Raw genomic sequence first — 15,000 nt, forward strand, 5'->3', positions numbered from 1 at the left:
AGAACTGCCCGACAGGGCTTTCTGGGGTGTGATCTTTGTGGAAGCAGATTGCCAGGTCTCTCTCTCACAGAGCAGCTGGGTGGGTTTGAACCACCAACCTTTCACTTAGCTGAAAGCTTAACCATTGTGCCACCAGGGCTCCTTAAAAACTCCCTACACTTCACTAATTTTATTTTTTAGAGGTGCTTATTGCTTAATAAGCACAGCTATTGAATATATTGGGGAAAACTTGTACTTTTCTCTGACACTTTACAAAACGTTATTAAGAAGCATTAAAGAAAAATCTGGGGCTTCCTGGGGGAGGGTAGTGTGTTCTTTTTTGGGACATCGAAGTTCCACGTTGGGAACCCTCCCAGACCTCCCCCTGTGTCTCTTCATTTCTATCCTTTTTGTTATAATAAAACTGTAATCACATATCTGGACACAGGCTCCACTCTATGGATTCTGGTTGGAGGCCCATGGGGCCTGTGCATCAGCCCTGCCTTCCAGACCCACTGGGAGGGCAGCCTCTCCCTCAGCTCAGGGTGGCCCCATTCTCCTGGTACACTTGAGTGGTGACCCCACCCCTTTCGCCCCACGTGGCTTAGTTCTCCTGGCCCACTGACACAGAAGCCTTGCCCCTTCAACTTTGGACGGTGGCTGTGTTAGCTGGTGTCAGAACAGAATTGGTAATAAATCGGTTTGGATCAATTAACACCACACACACACGCACACACACACACACACACACACATCTAAGCCCATGAACATGTGATATGAGTTCTTTCAGGATAATATCCCCTCAGGGAGATGGCAAGACCAACAGTGACCAGCATGTTTGCTACCCTGTACAGATCCAAGTCTCTCACCCTTTGGGTTGTCTTAAGATTATACACTTTGTAGTTGAAAAGAGAACATGAAAATGCCATGACTTGTAGCTTAAGAGGAAAAAAAAAAAAAAGCCCCTCTCTAGAATTCTAGGTAGGAATGTAATCCAGTCAAAATTCCAGGCCTGTGCACAAGGCTGTGACCCAAGGTTTCCACCAACTCGATACCAAGCTAGACACCTGAGCTCCTGGTCAGGAGGGCAGTGAGAAGAGGTTGGCACAGAAGGTGTCAGCTATGTATCTTTTGAATATCACTGACTGAATTTCCAAGTCAAGTTAGAAAGGATATTGGTTCATCTCTGGATTTTTGTGTTCTTTGTGCGTCTTCCCCTCTCCATTATGGATAACTGAGGTTTTAATATACAGTGGTGACATTCTAGTAGATGAAGGAAAGGGGCAGTCTCTGAGGGCCATCTGAACTTCTGCTTAGTATATTTACTCTTGCTGTTTTCCTTCCTCCTCATTTGTAATTCAGGAGGCTCTCTGAAAAGAGAGAGAGACAGCGAGGCTTCTCAGATGGATCGGAGGACCAAGAGCTGGGATACCAAGTTCTATGATAAGGTCTGCTATTGAATTTGCTCTGCTACCTTTAGGCAAATCATTCGATCACACTGTGCTTTGGTTTCTTCCTGTGCTTGTTAAGTGTAAATAACATGCATTGAATATTTTGTGATTACTATAGAGTGTTTTAGATGTGTGGGTGGTCTATTGTTCTAGGTTGGCTGCTCAGGTATAAGGCAAAAATCTGCTCGTTTGAGATGCTGGGCTTCTGGGAGTCAACTGACCTCAAGCCCTTCAGGCTGCAGCAGCATCTAGTTGCTTCTTGTTCATCTGATACATTTTGCAGTCTCTGAGTAGCAGTGCAGCAGGCTTACTCTATGGTTGGGGGGGGGGGGCATACCTTTTTTTTCTCCTTTGTCTTCAGAAATGAAATATGCCATTTTATGCACTACTACTATTTCTACCCCCCCACCCCTCCCACTTTGAAAAGGTGAAGGCTTTCTTTTGGCAGTGATACCAAGAGACAAGAGGCAGAGGTGACATAGTAAACAAACTGAGTTATTTGGACTTGTTACTATAATTCCTTCTTGATGATTTGAGCCCAAGACCACTAGAGGTTTGAAGCAGATTTAGTAAGGTGCAGGCTCTTTGGGGTTTTGGCAGGAAGCAGTCAGGGAGTATTTTTTTTTTTAGTCAGGGAGTATACAGAACTGGAAGGAGAGGACAAAGTACCTCTCTGCCCCACCCTTTTTTTGTTAGAGGCTATGTCACATTAGGTAACAAGATATCCATGTTAGTGAAATGTGCCAAGCTGAGATTCTTAGAAGCTAATAGAAATATTTGTGGATAAGGTACTATTTTGTTTCTCATCAGTGGATGACCTCACCACCGTTGCAGAAATGAAAAGCTCTGAAGTGCAATATGGCATGAACTGAGGGGTTTCTTCCTTTTGTTTTGAACTAAAATAAAATGTATTTACATTATTTCTGGTTCAGTTAAGTTAAAATCATTTTGTAAACAAACCAACCCAAGAAGGCGTTATTAAAGTTAAAAGGACGCGTGAAACATGTTACTCCTTAGTTGCAGCTTGAGTAGCAGCAGAAAGAACGTTAGACACAGTGTAACCCTTCAGTTTTGAGAGGTTGCTAGGTCTCCTCGGGCTATAAACGATCAAAGAAACATCCGGGTAAATACTGCTCCCAGAGCTTACTTCGCCTAAGAGTGTTGGTTCCAACTTTGGTCTGTGAGTTCAAAGAAAGAGCACCTAGAGACACTAATTTGGGGTCTTCATCCTTGGGCAGAGTCATCAATACATCAAAACATTACCTGCGGGTGCCCCAGCTGCAGTAGCTTTCAACAAAGGCAGAGCTTTCCTCGATGCCTCTTAGAAACATGTAGCCAGCAACTGGCCAGACTTGGGGGAACCGAGGTGGTGGTGGTAGCGATGATATTCTCTTTCCCTAGATTCCTGTCTGCTTTGCAGCTCCTGCGAAGCGAGGTGGAGGCCCTTGGGATAGGGTTCTGGCTTGTCAGCTCGTAGTCGTGCTCGTAACAGCTAAGAACTGGCATCGTTGGTCCATGGGAAGGACTTGGGTCTGAATCTTTGGATGCACGAAGGCGATGAGACCCACCCCAGTCAATCTGCTCCACAAAGTGCAAGTCCTTCCTGGGGGTGGAATGACGAGCCCACTGGCAAAGGCTAAGGCGAAGACAGACCTGAGGTCTTGCAAGCACTACCTTGGAAGGAGGGGAGGCTTCAGTTACCGCTTTCGGAAGTGAGCTCCCCTCCCCTAAAAAATTTACATGGTCTCCGCCATTACGTGGGGCCGCGCTAGAGACGGCCGGCGGGGGCGCGCGCCAGGCGAATGCGCGCTCCTTTTGTGCCACCTCCCAGCCGGCCTGCTGATTGGACCGAGGGAGCGCGCCCCGGCGAGAGCGCGCCCCAGCAGCTCGTACGTGCTCCGGGTGGAAACCGGCGCCGTGGGCGGCGGCGTTCCGCGGCGGAAAGGAAGGAGGCGGTGGGAAGGCCGTGCGCTGGCCGCTCCTCCCCGCCCCCCTGCCTCGGCCCTGGAGGGGCTGGATGGGCAAGTTGAGCGCGATGGCTCGAGCCTGGGCGGTGGCGGTGGTGGCCGGAGGCGGCGGCGCCTCCTCCTCCTCGCCCCGGCGCCGGCGGTGATCGGAGTGAGCGGCCGCGGCCCCCGATGAGACTGTTCGCGGGCTGGCTGTGCCTGAGCCTGGCGTCCGAGTGGCTGGCGCGGAGGATGTGGACGCTGCGGAGTCCGCTCCCCCGCTCCCTGTACGTGAACATGACGAGCGGCCCAGGCGGGCCGGCGGCGGCCGCGGGCAGGAAGGAGAACCACCAGGTACGGGAGCCGGGCCCGGCCGGGGTCGGCATCCGGCGGGGGAGCGGCGGCCCGGCCTTCCCGCGCTCGGCCCGGCCATTGTGCGGCGCAGCGCGGCAACAGCGCCGCGGGCCCTCGCCCCGCCGCCGGCGCCCGGAAACTTTTCCCCGCGACTTCCCCCCGGGCCCCGGCCCGCGACCCCCGGGCGCCCGGCCCGGCCCTGCGGCGCCTTTTGTTCCCCGGCGCGGGCGGAGGCCGGCTTCCCCTTCCCCCTCCGCGGGCCCGAGCGTGGGCGCCCGGAGCCCTGCATTGTTCCCGGGCCCCCGGCGGGGCTGGCAGAGGCCCCTCGGCGCCCGCTCCCGGCGGCAGGACGCGGAGAACTTCGGGGCCGGCGGATGGCGAGGGGCACCCGCCTGACAGCGAGGCCTGGGATGAGGACAGCCCTCATAGCCTAAGGGGCACAAAACGAAAAGCCGGCCCCTCTTTTTGTCTCGTTGAATCTCTGAACATACAAAGGGTTGTGAGAAATTGAAACGTGCGTCGTGAGCCGTTTAACTCTCCGGGCTTATTCGGGTGACATTTTCCCTAAGCGCTTACGTGTGTGAAAGGTCCTCACGCCCATCCTACTGAGCCTTCCCCTCCTACCCAAGAGAGATCTCCTTTAAACTTCGATTTAGGCATCTGACCAGAAAGATGCATAAAGAGGAAAATGATGTCAGCTGTTACAGGAAGGGCTTTTAAAACAACACCTGGCAGGACTGAATTCTTTTTAAGAGTTATAGTTGTGGGTCGTGAGCGATGCGATAGGATCGGTTACCATCTTATTATTAGCTCCAGTTTAGTGCCATTTCAAAGAAGGATGTGCAGGTCAGCAGTCGAATTAAGAGTGAAATATTTTGTGTTTGATCATACTGTAAGTTTGCGGTTAGCATTACATTCATTTAAAAGAGGCTTTTGGTCGCGGCCAGAAAGTTGACTCACAATAGCTTGCATTTATAGTACATTTTACCTATTCTGAGAACTCCCCATATAACCTTGTGCAGGGATCATTTTCATGGATTTCTTATTTTTCTTTGTTACTTTTCTTATTCGAGGTATTCAGAGAGTTTACGCCAGGTTGATTTTACGTGTTTTTTTTTTTTTAAGATAACATTTGTTTATTATTTATTTATTTATTATTATGCTTTAGATGAAGGTTTACAGAACAAACTAGCTTCTCGTTAAACAGTACCCATATTGTTTTATGACATTGATTACTAACTGCATGACATGTCAACACTCTTCCTTCTCGACCTTGATTGGATACCCTATTAGCAGCTTTCCTGTCCTCTCCTGCCCTCTAGTCCTTGCCCCTGGGCTGGCGTGCCCCTGTAGTCTCGTTTTGTTTTATGGGCTTGTCTAATCTTTGGCTGAAGGGTGAACCTCAGGAGTGATTTCATTACTGAGCTGAAACGGTGTCTGGGGTCCATAGTCTCAGGGTTTCTCCAGTCTCTGTCAGGCCAGTAACTCAGGTCTTTTTTTGTGAGTTGGAATTTTGTTCTACATTTCTCTCCAGCTCTGCCTGGGACCCTCTATTGTGATCTGTCAGAGCAGTCGATGGTGGTAGTTGGGCACGATCTAGTCGTACTGGACTCAGTCTAGTGGAGGCTGTGGTAGTTGTGGTCCATAAATCCTTGGGACTAATCTTTCCCTTGTGTCTTTAGTTTTCTTCACTCTCTGTTGCTCCCGAATGGGTGAGATCATTGGAGTATCTTAGATGGCTGCTCATAGGCTTTTAAGACTCCAGGCACTACTCACCAAAGTAGGATGTAGAACATTTTCTTTATAAACTATGTTATGCCAATTGAGCTAGACATTCCCCGAGACGATGGTCCCGACAGCCCTCAGTGATTTCATATGTTTTAATGAAAATAAAGAATTCTAGGAAGGAAGTAAAGCAGCTCATTCGGAAAAGTAACATACAGTTTTGATTAAGCAAATATTTGTAGTAGTGCTTTTTCGGTTTTAAAGGATATCCTAAATGTCTATAAGATTTTTGGTAAACCCCCAGCTATCACAATTTGTTAGGCGATCAACTCCTATGATATCATTAGGTGTGTACATGAAGTTCGTAGGCAATCTTAAATTGTAAAGCCACGTTGATTGATTTGGATTTATTACTTTTTTTTCCTAAATTTTATTTTGTTGTTGAGAATATACACAGCAAAACACACTAGTTCAGCAGTTTCTACATGTATAATTTAGTGATGTTGATTACATTCTATGAATTATGCAACCATTCTCACCTCCTTTTCTGAGTTGTTTCTGCCTCATTAACATAAACTTAATGCCCCCTAATGTTTCTGTCTAATCTTTGGAGTTGCTGTTGTCAGTTTGTTCCCCTGTGGATAGTTCTTAAAAGAGCATAATGCTCAAGGCAGACCTTTTTTACTAGTTAAGCCAAACTGTTGTTCAGTTTTAAGATGACTTCAGGGAATATTTTTGGTTTAAGGTTTAAAGATTATCTCAGGGCAATAGGTTCAGGGGCTCATCCACCCTCTGGCTCTAGAAAGTCTAGAGTCCATGGGAATTTGAAACTTCGTTTTACATTTTCCCCCTTTTGATCAGGATTCTTCTATGCAGTCTGATCAAAATGTTCAATATTGGTAGCCAGGCACCATCCAGTTCTGGTCTCATGGGAAGGGAAGCAGTTATTCATGGAGGTAATTAGCCAAACATTCCACACCCTCTTCCTGCTTCTCACTCTTGTTCCTCTGTTGCTCCAGGTGAATGGAGTTAAGTTGTTGTGCCTTGTTTGGCCACTTGTAAGCTCTTAAGACCCCAGGCACTACTTAACAAACAAGGAGGTAGAAGAGAAGCAGTAAACAGATTATTAGGCCAGTTAACTGGGGTATCCCATGAAACCATGACCCTAAACCTCCAGACAAAGGAACCAAATCCCATTTCGCTGTACCTAAACAGCCTCAGCAGCTACTCTTTTTGTTGTCGTCGTTGTTGTAAATATATCACACAACTTTTGCCAATTCAACTTTTAACAGGTGTATAACTTACAGCAATTATGATAATAAGCCGTGCAACTCTACCCTTAATGCCATTTTTCCCTCACTGTTAGTTGCTCCCCCCTATAACCACTAATGATAAATTTTGGTCTCCATTCATTTGCCTTTTCTTGTCTTTTTATATAAGTGAGCTCATACAGTATTTGTTCTTTAGTGATTGGCTTATTTCACTCAGCATAATGTCTTTAAGCTCCATCCATACTGTAGCATATATCAAGATTGCATTTCTCCTACTGGCTGAGTAGTATTCCCTTGTATGTATGTACCACATTTTGGTTATCCTTTCATCTGTCTATGGATATTTGATTATTTGCATCTTTTTCAGCTATTGTGAATAGTGCTGCAGTGAACATTGGTGCACAAGTCTCTTTTTGAGTCTTGCTTTCAAGTCTTTCGAGTGTATACCTAGAAGTGGAATTGCTGGGTCATGGGGTAGTTGTTTTCAGTTTTTTGAGGAATTGCCGCACTGTCTTACACAATACCTGTACCATTTTATATTCACACCAGCAATGGATAAGGGTTCCAATTTTCCCATAATCTCACCAGCATTTATTTTCTGTTATTATTTTTTAATTTTACCCATCCTGTTGTTAGGTGATGTCGAGTTGGTTCTGAAGCACAGCAACCCTATAGACAAGGTAGAACTGCCCCAAAGGGTTTCCAAAGAGTGGCTGGTGGATTTGAACTGCTGACCTTTTGTTTAGCAGCTGAGCTCTTAACCACTATGCCACTGGGGCTCCTTACCCATCTAGTGGGAGTGAAACAGTATCCCATTGTGGTTTGATTTGTGTTTCTCTGATGGCTAATGATGCTGAGCATCTTTTCATGTGCTTGGTGGCCATTTGAATGTCCTCTTTGGTGAAATGTCTATTCAAATCCTTTGCCCATTTTATGATTGGGTTATTTGTGTTTTTGTTAAGTTGTTGAAGTTATATGTATATATTGGTTATTAGATTCTTGGTTTCTGAAGATATTCTTCCAGTTGGTAGCTTGTCTTTTCACTTTTTTTGTAAAGTCTTTTGATGAACAAAAGTTTTTAATTTTTACAGGATCCCATTTATTTATTTTGTCTTTTGCTGTTTGTGCTTTTGTCTTTATATTAGGTAATCCAGTGTTAAAAGCTAGGCCTGACAGCGTTGCTCCTACTTTTTCTTTTAAAGAATTTTATGGTTTTAGTTTGCACATTTGGGCCCTTTATCCATTTTGAATTTGTTTTTGTGTATGGTATGAGGCATGGATCCTGTTTCATTTTTCTGCATGTGGAAATCCAATTTTCCCAACATCATTTATTTATTAAAGAGACTTTTTTCCGTATTGAATGGACTTAGTACCCTTGTCAAAAATCCTTTGACCATAGATGTGTGGGTTTATTTCTGTATTTTCAATTCTGTTCCTTTGGTCTATGTGTCTACTGTTATACCAGTACTAGGCTGTTTTGATTACTGCAGCTGTATAAAACCCACTGCCATTGAGTCGATTCCGACTTATAGCGACCCTATAGGACAGAGTAGAACTGCCCCATAGAGTTTCCAAGGAGTGCCTGGTGAATTCAAACTGCCGACCTTTTTGGCTCTTAACCACTACGCCACCAGGGTTTCCTGTGGCTGTATAGTATGTTTTAAAATCAAGAAGTGTGAGTTCTACTTTATTCTTTTCTTTCAATATTGTTTTAGCTTCTTGCTATTCCATATAAAGTTGAGAATTAGTTTTTCTATTTCTGTAAAGAAGGCTGTTGGGATTTTGATCAGAATTTCTTTGAATGTATAGATTGCTTTGGGTAGTATTGATATTTTAACAATATTAAGTCTTCCAGTCCATGAACATGGAACATCTTTCCATTTGTTCCAAGTTTTTTTTTTTTTTTAAATCTCTTTTAGCAGTGTTTTATAGCTTTCATTGTATAAGTCCTTCACATCCCTGGTTAGATTCATCCCTAGGTATTTTATTCTCTTAGTTGCTACTGTAGATGGAATTGTTTCCCTAATTTCTCTTTTAGGTTTCTCATTACTATTGAACAGAAATCCAGCTGATTTTTGTTTGTTGACCTCGTACCCTGCAACTTTGCTAAATTCGTCTATTTAGCTCTAGAAGTTTTCTTGTGAACTGTTTGGGTACTGTAGTTTATTCTTATCAGGAATAGTAAAGTTACTGTATTGATAACCGTGCCATCAAAATGATACATATCCGTATGGGATACGTGTAATGGTGTAGAATGATGAATTAGAAATGTTATGTTTAATAAACACTTAATAGAAATAAGGTCTTGGATAGGGAAAACAAAAAACAGCTTGTCTTGGAATTATGGTTACGTCTCTTAGTTGTAGGTGTTTGTTATAGCGCTTACTGTAATTACCTCTAATGGTAAATACTTTCAGTGCTCATAAAAGGACTGGATTTATTTTAAAATTTGAAAAACTGTTTAAGCAATTTGGCAGGTATGAAGAATTACGGCTGTAGCCTCAGAATCCTTCCTGAGGATACTTTCTCATTGTGTAGCTTTTTAACGTTGTCTGTCAGGGTTCTGTGGAAAACGAACACTGGCTTTGGATACTGTTCTGCTTCTGAGGTGCTTGTGTGTGTGTGCACATGTTTTAGCTGGTTGCATTAACAATTTGACAAATGTCTCCATTGTGAAGATTAATATGGTGCTTTCTGAATTTTTAGGGAGAATTGCCTCTTTTACTTAGAATAGTGAATCCAAACATTATTTTGAGATGAGTACATTCATGTTATGAAAATTAGTTGTCCATGAATAAAGATTAAAATGAACAAAAGAAAACTACGCATGGAAACCACAGTTAGATAAAGTAGGAGACTGTCCTCAGCGGGATTTGTTACTTGCTTTATGGTCGAGGACTCTGGTTTGCATTATAACTTTGTTACTTGTGAAGTAACTTTACCCCACCATTTTTTTTCCTCTTCAAATTAATAGTTTTATAGAAGGTTTTCTGGTGTTCATTTGGGTATGTGGATTCCTTAGCCAGCCACATCTGGTTCTTTTGGAGTTGCATGAAAGTTGGATTATGGATTCGATCGAACCATACGTAGTCCAAGTTTTCCTTCTGGTTATTTTATTAGGGAATTATGGTGGAGGGTTCTGTTAAAAGAGAAATTTTGGGCAACGTTTATTCATTAAAAATTGCTATTTAGTTAGTACAGCCTGGAGATGCAAGACCCCTTTGGAATAAACTAAACCCGTTGCTGTCCAGTCAATTCTAACTCATAGCGACCCTATAGGGTTTCCACGGCTGTAAATCTTTTACAGAAGCAGACTGCCACATCTTCCATGGAGCAGCTGGTGGGTTCGAACTGCCGATCTTTCACTTAGCAGCAGAGCGATTAACCACTACCCCACCAGGGCTCCTTTTCCTTTGGGCAGTAGCAGCTCTAAAACCACAGTAACAGCACCATTTTAATAAATTATCTCTCACTTTGGGCAGTCGAGAAGCAGGGGGCTTCTCTTGGAGCAGGGATATGGCCTGCAGGGCAAATTTAGCTTGCTGGCTTTTTGTACAGCCAGTGGACTAAGAATGGTTTTACATTTTAAATGGTTGTAAAACCAAAAACCAAAACAGTGTTTTGTAACATTTGCAAATGTCATATATGAAATTCAGATTTCTGAGTCCACAAGCACAGTTTTATTGGAATGCAGTCATGGACATTCATTTATGTGTCACCTGTGGCTTCTTTGGTGCAGCGGTGGCAAAGCTGAGTAGTTGGAATGGAGACTGTACGGCTGTAACCCTGAAGTATTTACTGTCTGGCCCTTTACAGAAAAAGTTTGCCAAACCTGTCTTAGAAGTTTTCCAAGAGGAAATTCTCAGCTTCTTTAATCAGCCACATAGGCTCATTGGGGAGAACTAGAGCAAGGCAGTGAGAAACTAGGAGATGTCACTTTTCAACATGAAAAACAGCTGTGAACTTAAAAAGAAACAACAAAAACCTTTGAATGAGGTCTTTCTGATGCATTCATTGCCCGTGTGGTTGAAGTTAATGCAGCTATTATGGAGCTTTTGAAATTCCCAGGGGTTCTTAGGCCCAGCTGACTAGGTTCTTGGTAATAACAGCCATTGAATGAGCAGCTTCTCAATTGATAGAGTGAAGGAAAAAAAAAAGTTATAGAACTTGCTGGAACCTAACCATGACCATTTCTCCAGGTGACGTGCTGCAAAGTTTATTCTAAGCACAACTAGCATTCATTACCAATCCGAAACCAAACCCGTTGCTGTCAGAGTTGATTCTGACTCAGCGACCCTGTAGGACAGAGTAGAACTGCCCCATAGGGGTTCCAAGGAGTGGCTGGTGGGTTCCAACTGCCGATCTTTTGGTTAGTAGCCGAGCTCTTAACCACTGCTCCACCAGGGCTGCAGCATTCAATAATACCCTAAATTATGAAGGTGTAACGTAAAATTATAAGTACATGTACATCAGTGACTTATTTTGGTTTCTCACCTTCTTATATAAGCTCAGAACTGTGCTGTGTCACAAGTGATGATGGCCTCAAGATAGAACTGAAAGGTTTTGGGTTTTTTTCCCTCCCAAAATGAAAAAAATACTTGGACATTTCTGCCAGAGGCCAAAGGTTATGCTTTGTGGGGGCGGCTGAAGTTAGGCCTGAGTTAATAATGCTCCAGGGCGGTCAGCCAGCTAGCCAGAGGACACTGATGGATTCGAGTGCTCCTCTGAACTGCCTTTGGGAGCCTGGAGGCCTTTGCAGCCGAATACCAAAGAGACTTTGGAACGGGCTACTTTCCTTCCTTATAACCTGTGTCGAAGCCCTGAACAAGTGTTTGCCTCCGTTTTACAGAACACTAGGATCTCTCTCCTGCTGGATATACCTGGGGCCTTTATACTCGCCTTTGAAAATGCCCTAGGAGACTCTGGTAACTTACAGTAAAAGGCTCTATTGTTTAGGCCCTCCGAGGATTTGTTAAAATTTTGGGATCATAAAATACCCATAGCGTTTTACGTATTTTGAAATGAGGATTGCCAGTGGATATTTATTTATTAATTACATCAAAGCTGAAGCAACTCGTCTGTATAAATCATTTCCTCATATAAACGAGAGGGTGCCTTGGCAATCTATACGTTGAGATCTCACATAAAGAGGTTGACTGTTGGGTTGGGTATGTATCATTTGTAGAAAAATGGTGAATGGTTTGAATTTTTGCTCTTGTGCAGTGCTTGGGGAGTCCCTGGGTGGTGCAAACGGTAAACACGCTCGGCTACTAACCAAAAGTTTGGCAGTTCAAGTCCACACAGAGGTGTCTCAGAAGAAAGGCCTGGTGGTCTATTTCTGAAAAATCAGCCATTGAAAACCCTGTGGAGCACTGTTCTACTCTGACACACACGGGGTTGCAAACGGACTCGACATCGGTGGGCGTGCTGTGCTTAGATGCCAGAGGGGGATTAACTTGATTGCACTGGAGAATCTTAGAATGTGATTTTTGAATCCTGAGCTGTCAAGGTCAGCGTTGGTGGGTCCGACCCACCCCCTGTACTATAGTAAAAAAAGGTTCTGTAGTCAGGTACTGCCAGCAGTGGAGCCTCTCTGACTTTTTTCCGTGGCGCTAACTGCCTCGGGACTTTGGTTACTCATCTCCTTTGAGAATAGCTGGGTGCTCAGGCACTTGTTGTTAGCCGGCGTTCAGTTGGCTCCAACTCATGGTGACCTTACGTATGACAGAATGAAAGGTTGCCTGGTACGTTGCTGTTCCTAGGCATTCCCCTGACCTGTAGTTCTGCTCAGACTGGCCGTTGTGGACCTTGGACAGGAAGGGAAAAAAAATGAACAATTAACTGAGTTTCTATTGTGTGTCAGGCACTTTATGTATATTATCCCCTTTAAACCTTATAACGATTCTCTGAGGTAGGTGGTGTTGGTTGTTTGCTGAGTCAATTCTGACTCATAGCTACCCTGTGTGACAGAGTAGAACTTCCCCCTAGGGTTTCCTAGCTGTAATCTTTACGGAGCAGATTGCCAGTCTTTTCTCCTGTGGAGCCACTGGTGGGTTCAAATCACTGACCTTGCGGTTAGCAGCCAGGTGCTTAACGTTGCGCCACCAGGCCGCCTGGAGTTAGGTGGTACCATCCCATTTTACAGACAAAAGATTGAGGCTAAAAGATGAAGAAATTTACTCAAGAGCACAGAGTTAATGGATGGCAGAGTTGGGTTTTAAACCGAGCTGTGGTTTCAAGGCTAGGCTTTCTCCACAACATCATGCTGCCCCTCCTAGGAAACCTGCTGTTGTCTGACTGTGAAAACAGAAAACTGCCCCTGCTCCGGTGGGCTCGCACATAGATGGTGCAGTTATGTGACCCTGTGCAAAACACTAGTTTAGACAAGGATGGGACAGCTACCTAAAGTCTGTCATTCATCTGTAGTTTTGTGCATGTTTTTTGTCAAGCTTAAAGTTGAAAAAATTTTTACCTAAAATCAGTAAGTTTTTTTTTTTTTTTTTTTAATAATAACCTTATAATTCTACCAGAGGAAGTTCTGATGCTCCAGTGGCAGAATTCTTACCTTCCATTTGGGAAACCTGGTTAGATTCCCAGCCAGTGTATCTCCTCCACAGCCACCATCTGTCAGTGGAGGCTTGCGTGTTGTGGAACTTCCAGACTAAGGCGGACTAGAAACAAAGGCCTGGGGATCTACTTATGAAAATCAGCTGGTTAAAACCCTATGGATCACAATGGTCTGATCCACGACCCATCATGGGGATGGTACAGAAACGGGCAGTGTTCTGTTCCATTGTGTGTGGGAGTCACCATGTGTCAGAGGATGACTTGATGGCAGCTAACAACAACAACAGCAACAATTCTACCAGTGTACAGAAATCCATCGTATTTTGGAAGAAAAGGCCATTATATTGTATAGGGCATGTTTAACTAGCAGAAGAACTTAAAAAGATAATTTCTGAGAAACTTTTAATTATAGCCCTCAATCTGATGAACAAATGTGATTTTGTAGGAAAATCACATTTCTACTCGGAAGAAGGGATTCATCAGTCAAGGCTATCTAAAGATTTAAGAGATGTTCATGGGGTTGATGAAGACATCTTTAAGACAATAATAACCTAATATTTTATTATTTTGATTAAACAGTACTGTCAGGTATACATTCAGAACTCCTACTGTCTCCCTGATTTGACTGTTTATTATTTTCTTAATTATTAGTATCTTTGCAGTCTTGTTATAGGTAGGGAGAACATTGCTGTTTAATTTTAAAGGTTATATTTAATTATTATATCCTATGGTGATGACTGAATGTAATAACTTTTTTTTAAAAAGTATTTTATTGTGTTTTTGAAAGTTTACATAGCTCTCAAAATTTTCACATAAATTGTTCAGTGACATTGATTACATTCTTCCCAATGTGTGAACATTCTCAGTGTTTCCATTCTAGTGGTTCTGTTTCCATTAATCTAGTTTCCCTGCCCCCTTACATTCTCATTTTTGTCTTTAAGGAATTGTTGACCATTTGGTACTCTGGTTTGATGAAAGTTTGTTCTTTTAAAAATTTCTATAGTTTTCTAGATTGAATAAAATTCTAATAAATTTTAAAGGGACATGCTAATAAGACCCTTTTCTAGAAACCGTGGTCTCCAGATGAGGAGTGCAGACCTAGAGTAGAGCCGGAACATAGTATTTCCAGTGTGACAATTTAATGAGCATTACTGGGGCCTTGTGATGCAGTGGTTAAATGTTCGGCTGCTAGCCAAAAGGTCAGCAGTTCGTATCCAACAGCTGCTCCTTGGAAATCCCACAGGGCAGTTCTACTTTGGCCTGTAGGGTCGCTATGAGTCAGAATCGACTTGACGGCAGTAGGTTTTTAATACTTTTTCTTGTCTGTGAACCTTGTCTCTGTAGTCTTTGCAGAGCACATGCCCTAAGAACTCACCTGCTCGGAAATGCACGTGAGCAGATAGACGGGCCACCTAGTACTGTGAGTTCATTACTGCTTTTCCTGTAAGCCGGACTGCCTGGAGAGGTGACTCCAGGATTGCCAAATGGCTGCAGGGCTTTGGGCATTGATTTTCTTTTAGTCAGTATCCCCTTCAGGGTGGAGTGGCAGTTCATTTAAGGAGCTGAATGTCCTGGCCAAAATCATAATCCCATTACTATTTCTTTCTCTTGGTTTCAGATTTTTCCCCCCTCTGGAATGTTTTCCCCCTCAGTGAGTTCATCTTTTAATTTTGACATTGGAAGTCCCTGTTGTTGTTGTATGCTGTC

The 15,000-nt window shown here is 43.7% G+C and overlaps 1 protein-coding gene across 4 annotated transcripts in view; it reads left to right on the forward strand.

The window, feature by feature from the left end:
• Positions 1 to 1,367: 1,367 nt before the first annotated feature.
• Positions 1,368 to 15,000, forward strand: part of METTL9 (methyltransferase 9, His-X-His N1(pi)-histidine) — a 52,310-nt gene continuing 38,677 nt past the window's right edge. Inside the window, exon 1 of one of the 4 annotated variants that reach the window (XM_023558831.2) lies at positions 1,368 to 1,427. In XM_023558831.2, the coding sequence (XP_023414599.1) occupies positions 1,383 to 1,427 (45 nt within the window). In that variant the 5' untranslated portion in view covers positions 1,368 to 1,382. Of the gene's footprint in view, positions 1,428 to 3,471; positions 3,731 to 15,000 lie in introns of those variants that run through there. The other 3 variants (XM_064295692.1, XM_064295691.1, XM_064295690.1) reach the window with 3 other exon arrangements.

The sequence above is a fragment of the Loxodonta africana genome, chromosome 12, assembly GCF_030014295.1.
Source record: "Loxodonta africana isolate mLoxAfr1 chromosome 12, mLoxAfr1.hap2, whole genome shotgun sequence".
Taxonomy (NCBI): Eukaryota; Metazoa; Chordata; class Mammalia; order Proboscidea; family Elephantidae; genus Loxodonta; species Loxodonta africana.